The sequence below is a fragment of the Grammomys surdaster genome, unplaced genomic scaffold (assembly GCF_004785775.1).
Source record: "Grammomys surdaster isolate TR1022 unplaced genomic scaffold, NIH_TR_1.0 136670, whole genome shotgun sequence".
NCBI classification, from domain to species: domain Eukaryota; kingdom Metazoa; phylum Chordata; class Mammalia; order Rodentia; family Muridae; genus Grammomys; species Grammomys surdaster.
The window spans coordinates 1-5,487 of NW_021622388.1; the positions used below are offsets into that span (position 1 = coordinate 1).

The 5,487-nt window shown below is 53.5% G+C and overlaps 2 protein-coding genes across 3 annotated transcripts; one reads left to right on the forward strand and one right to left on the reverse strand.

The window, feature by feature from the left end:
- Positions 1-441: 441 nt before the first annotated feature.
- LOC114615720 (prolactin regulatory element-binding protein-like) lies at positions 442-4,513 on the forward strand. 2 transcript variants are annotated; one of them, XM_028761373.1, is made up of 9 exons: positions 442-799; positions 1,351-1,540; positions 2,028-2,248; positions 2,410-2,490; positions 2,604-2,728; positions 2,899-3,072; positions 3,219-3,291; positions 3,454-3,613; positions 3,834-4,513. In XM_028761373.1, the coding sequence occupies exons 1-9, from the start codon at positions 665-667 to the stop codon at positions 3,926-3,928; spliced, it is 1,254 nt and encodes a 417-aa protein (XP_028617206.1). In that variant the 5' UTR covers positions 442-664; the 3' UTR covers positions 3,929-4,513. The 2 variants fall into 2 exon arrangements, with proteins under 2 accessions (XP_028617206.1, XP_028617207.1); XM_028761374.1 differs by lacking the exon at positions 3,454-3,613 and having other exon boundaries at positions 3,834-3,887.
- LOC114615722 (protein ABHD1) lies at positions 4,461-5,464 on the reverse strand. The gene is made up of 4 exons (XM_028761375.1): positions 5,264-5,464; positions 5,082-5,130; positions 4,836-5,001; positions 4,461-4,739 (listed from the first exon to the last, which is right to left on the reverse strand). Exons 1-4 carry the CDS (start codon positions 5,371-5,373, stop codon positions 4,531-4,533), a joined length of 534 nt encoding a protein of 177 aa, XP_028617208.1. The 5' UTR covers positions 5,374-5,464; the 3' UTR covers positions 4,461-4,530.
- Between the last annotated feature and the right edge of the window lie 23 nt (positions 5,465-5,487).

Sequence of the window (5,487 nt, forward strand, 5' to 3'; positions counted from 1 at the left end):
AGGATCAACTGCCACTGATAACTTCTGTGTTCCAGAAGAGGACCGTCAAACCATAAGAAGGAGTCCAATCAGCCCCGGAGGGCGCTTTCTAAGTGGGAAATGGTTTCTTCACATTAGGATATTAGGAAGCAGTGAATCTGTTTTGGAGTGTTTGTTCTCACCGTGACCCGGGGAAACCACTTCCTCCCAGGAGTAACACATAAAGGCCCCGCTTGTACGAGTCTGTGTATCTCTCTTCAAGGTGGGACTTTCCCAGTCCGAGAACTTTTTAGTTCTAGATTTACTAATCTTCTGTATGTCTTCCAGCACCACCTCCCACGCCCCTCACAAATATGGCAGCTTCGCCGTCATTCCAGGTCAGGAACCGGATCCGAGGCTATGGTTCCGTGACAGCGCGTCCCGCTAGTGCTGACGCGGTTTCGCGTCCTGCGCCTGCGTAGAGAGAGCCCGGAGCGCGGCGCGTGCGCACTGAATGCCTGCGCGACCCAGGCGGTCGCGCGAGCGCAGATCGGCTACCTGCGGTGGTTTGAGTGGTGGCAAGTCCGGAGTGCTGAGAGGGGTCGGCCGTCTTCCGGGAAACTAGAGCACCAAGTTCCGCAGCTTTCCGAGGCGGGGCGCGGCATGTCGTGGGTTCCGCGGGGCTGGTAGTGAACTCGCGGGCGGGATGGGCCGGCGCCGGGGTTTGGAGCTCTACCGGGCCCCGTTCCCGTTGTACGCGCTTCGGATAGACCCCAAGACTGGGCTGCTCATCGCTGCGGGCGGAGGAGGAGCTGCCAAGACAGGCATAAAGAATGGCGTGGTGAGAACGCAGGGCCACTGGGAACAGGTTATGGGCCAGGGCGATTCCGGGGTGGCCGGGGGACGTAGAGGTGAGCCGTACCCCTGCATTAGACCCTGCCCCTTTCTAGTGGGAACACCCCGCATTGCCGCTCGGGCACTGGTTTCACCTGAGTAGAGCGGTTGAGACATCCAAAATTAGACTGAAAGCTATGCAGGTCTGCGAAGGCTGGACTGTCTACCCACGCCGGGTTATGGGAGCTGGTCCGGGGTTCTTACTCTGGCCTTTTCCAGGAAGGCAGATTGTCTTGTCTGTCTTCAAGCAGCTGGGGACTGAATTCTTTTCTTTCTGTAAACTGGACCTAGTAATCTAAGCCCTGATTGCTGTACAAATTGGGAAGCTCCAGTAAGAGAATAAAGCGCTAAGCAACAGCAACAACAACCAAAGAAACGAAAACAAAACAAACAAAAAACATGAGCTGGAGGTGCGGGAAGCAAAGGTTGCAACTGAGACTAGGACTTAATGTGACTTCCGGGCTGGCCTGAACTTTGCCCACTTTGGTTCCCTCACAGCATTTTCTGCAGCTAGAGCAGATCAACGGGTGCCTGAGCGCCTCCTTGCTGCACTCTCATGACACAGAGACACGGGCCACTATGAATTTGGCGCTTGCTGGTGACATCCTTGCTGCTGGACAGGATGCCCATTGTCAGCTTCTTCGTTTCCAGGTCCATCAACAGAAGGGCAATAAAGCAGAGAAGTCAGGTGAGGAGCTTTGGAAAAAGTCGCTCTACATCTTGCTCTCTCTCTTTCTCTCTTTTTTTTTTTAAAGATTTATTTATTTACTTATGTATATGAGTACACCATTGCTCTCTTCGGACACACCAGAAGAGGGCATCAGACCCCATTACAGATGGTTGTGAGCCACCCTATGGTTGCTGGGAATTGAACTCGGGACCTCTGGGAGAGCAGTTACTGAGCCATCCCTCCAGCCCCTAAATCTTGGTCTCTAAAAAAGAGATTAGATGGGGGGTGGGGTGGGGGGGAGCATCGGAAGTTTGTACTCGGATCAGTAGGACTGCTCCTAATTAATACAGATGCCCAGATCCAGCTGAGGGTGGTGCTGCATACCTAGAGTCTCAGTGCTGAAGAGTGGAGGCAAGAGGATATCTAAGGCTAGCCTGGAGTACCTAGCAAATCCCTGTCTTAACAACAAAGAAGTCTGGATTCTGGCAAATTGTTTGTGTTGCAGGTTCCAAGGAGCAGGGACCTCGACAGAGGAAGGGGGCTGCTCCAGTAGAGAAGAAATCGGGAGCAGAAGTTCACCCAGAAGGGGTTGAACTCAGAGTAAAGAATTTGGAGGCAGTACAGACAGACTTCAGCAATGAACCGCTGCAGAAAGTTGTGTGCTTCAACCATGATAACACCCTGCTTGCCACTGGAGGAACCGACGGTCATGTTCGTGTCTGGAAGGTGAGGTTTTAGGGGGATGAATGTCAGTTGTAATCACAACAATATTGGGAGAATCTGAATATGCATTCTGTGAAATTTATGAGTGGCCACTGGGGTAGGTGCAGTGGGGATCACAGTGTTCTCGCTTTTGGTCTGTAACTGTGGTACTGACTTGGCTATAGGTACCTAGCCTGGAGAAAGTTTTGGAGTTCAAAGCCCATGAAGGGGAGATTGGAGATTTGGCTTTGGGTCCTGATGGCAAGGTAAGGAGGTGGGGGTGTGGGATGCTGGTGCAGAAAGGGGAAGCCTATTGTGCCGCTTGCCCGGTTTGTTGATGTCCTAACTGTCCATCTTTGGGATCTTTACTCCGCTCCAGTTGGTTACTGTGGGCTGGGACTTTAAGGCTTCTGTGTGGCAGAAGGATCAACTGGTGACACAGCTACAGTGGCAAGAGAATGGACCCGCCTCTTCTAACACACCGTACCGCTACCAGGCCTGCAGGTGTGCAGGTCACAGGGTGGCTGGCAGGCACACCTCAGCTGGGCCTTGGGAAAGACAGAAGGAGCTGGGGATCGCTGGAGCCTTGTTGGAGGTTGTTCCAGGTGTGACTGGGGTAAAGGGCACAAACCTGAGGGCTGACAGGAACTGAAAGCCTTTTGCCTGTCCTCCAGGTTTGGGCAGGTTCCAGATCAGCCCGGTGGGCTGCGACTCTTCACAGTGCAGATACCCCACAAGCGCCTACGTCAGCCCCCACCCTGCTACCTCACAGCCTGGGACAGTTCCACCTTCTTGCCTCTCCAGACCAGGTCCTGTGGCCATGAAGTCATTTCCTGCCTCAGTGTCAGGTGTGAAGTCCTACTGCTTGGTTAGTTGGTGGGCACTTGAGGGAGCTCGGGAAGGAGTCGTGACTCAGTCTCTAAGGATTACTGTTGGGGGGAGACGGATTCTGCACAAGCTTCCAGAACAATGAATCCTCTGTTGTATGTTACAGTGAATCGGGTACCTTCCTAGGCCTAGGCACGGTCACTGGCTCTGTCGCCATCTACATAGCTTTCTCTCTCCAGGTAATGGTAGCGGTTGGTACAACCCCATGGGAGGGTTACAAGCTTACTCTGCCCTGATTACACAGGAAGGCCCAGGCCATAGGGGAAGCCTGTTAGGACTGTGGAGCCTGTTTCCCAGAAGGCAGCCTCCAACCAGGCTTTCCTCACTGCTCTCTCCCCCAGCGCCTGTATTATGTGAAGGAGGCCCATGGCATTGTGGTGACAGATGTGACCTTTCTACCTGAGAAGGGTTGTGGGCCAAAGCTTCTTGGGCCCCATGAAACTGCTCTTTTCTCCGTGGCTGTGGATAGTCGTTGTCAGTTGCACCTGCTGCCCTCACGGCGTGAGTCGTCATTGTTGTTGTTGTTTTGTGTGTGTGTGTGTGTGTATGTGTGGTGGGAAGGGTACCACTTCATGTTTAGCTATAGCGAAAATTGGCCCTGGGAAAATAGACCGTTTTACTCATCCACCTGCCCCTCCTTGATTGAAAGTGGTTAAGGGTTCTGGTTTTCAAGCTCCAAAGTGTATTTGCCCACTCACCCCTTCCCTCGCCCCGCCCACAGGGAGTGTTCCTATATGGCTCCTGCTGGTGCTGTGTGTCGGCCTTATTATTGTAACCATCCTGCTGCTCCAGAGTGCCTTCCCGGGTTTTCTTTAACCTCCTGACCGATGGGAATCAGCCATGGACAGTGCCACCTTCCAGAGCAGAATCATTGAGCCCAACGGCTGAAGCTGCATCTGATGAGACTGATGGGTACTGCTGGTCCCTCAGCCAAAGCTTGCCGGTGGCCTTCCCATCACTCTGGGTCTGGGGAGCCCTGCTTTCACCTGTGGATCCACTTAGGACAGTGTGGTCTGAAGTTCAGGCCACACTGCCTGCCTCCTTCCCTCTGCCTCCCAGGGCTCCAGAGTTGAGCTCTTCCTTTTCTAGAAATATGTGAAGATGCCCAAGAGCCTGGAGGCATGGCCATCCTTCTTACAGAAACTGTTTCTCCTCCCCTTCCAGCCTTCACACAAGGTCCTCACTTTGTTGAGACAAAGTCTGTGCTGGCACTTGCTGTTAAGGCAGGAAGAGACACAGGTAGCAGTGATCTGTGGGCTCTGGGTAGCACCACGCCAGTCAGGGCAGATACACAGTGAGTTCCTGAATGCTCTACTGCAGCCCGAGGAAAGGGAAAGTGAACTTTGGCTCGTTAGGCAGGAAGAGTTGATATTTAATAAAGAGAGAGAGATTGGACCGAGACCTCAGCAGTCCTCTTGTTAGCTCTTTCCATCTTCAGGAGTGAGTGTTCCCAGGTCAGGCAGCCCCACGGAGTGCTGGAAGATGGCTCGGGCATACTGATGTAGCACACGGTTCATGTAACAGTGTTGCCAGGGCAGCAGCCCTTCCAGGAAGCCGATGTGGCCACCCCGAGCTGTGATGAGCAGAGCCACATAGGGAGACTTCTGGGCAGCCTGCAGAGGGAAGGCTGGGAGGGAGTCAGGGAGGTCAGAAAGCGGCCCTCAAATGAGAACCCAGGCTGTACCTCAGTACAACCCGCATCCTTGGCTCAGCAGCCGCTCACCATGGAAGGGGGAGAAGGGGTCATCTGCTGCGTTGAGGCAGAGGACAGGGGTGTGGATGGCGTCTACCTTGGTTCTTGGGCTTGAGGCTTGGTAATAAGCTGCACAGTCTTTATACCCAAAAGCCACAGCTGTGTACCGCTCATCCAGCTGGCGGATTGTGCGGGCCTGTGTGGTAGAGACATGGTAGGCTTAGGTATTAGAAAGTAGGAGAGCAACACTGGGGTAAGGGGGTGACCGAAAGATACCTTTATCGCAAAGTCTACATCCAACACCTTTTCAATTGTCTTTCTGTTCCTGGAAAAGATTACATCAGGGTTTGTCTAGACTCTTGCACCTAAACGCAGAGCTCACACCTTCTTACCTCCTCAAGAAAGCCCAGATTGGAACGGACCCAAGCACAGGCAAAGCCTGCCGTCTGCTATCCTACCTGGCCACAAGCCGGCAGAGTCCAGCAGTGAGGGGCTGATTGAAGAGCAGTGAGTTGAGTGGGGTCTCCAAGGAGTCAACGGTCTCAAAGGAATCCCAACACGCAGACATGGTCAATCCTGCGACCAGGCCTCCGGCCTTCCCGGTCCGCGCCAAGTAGTTAAGCACCAGTATCCTGTAAAATTGGAGGAAAAGTGTTGTCATGAGAACTCTGGGACAGAAGAG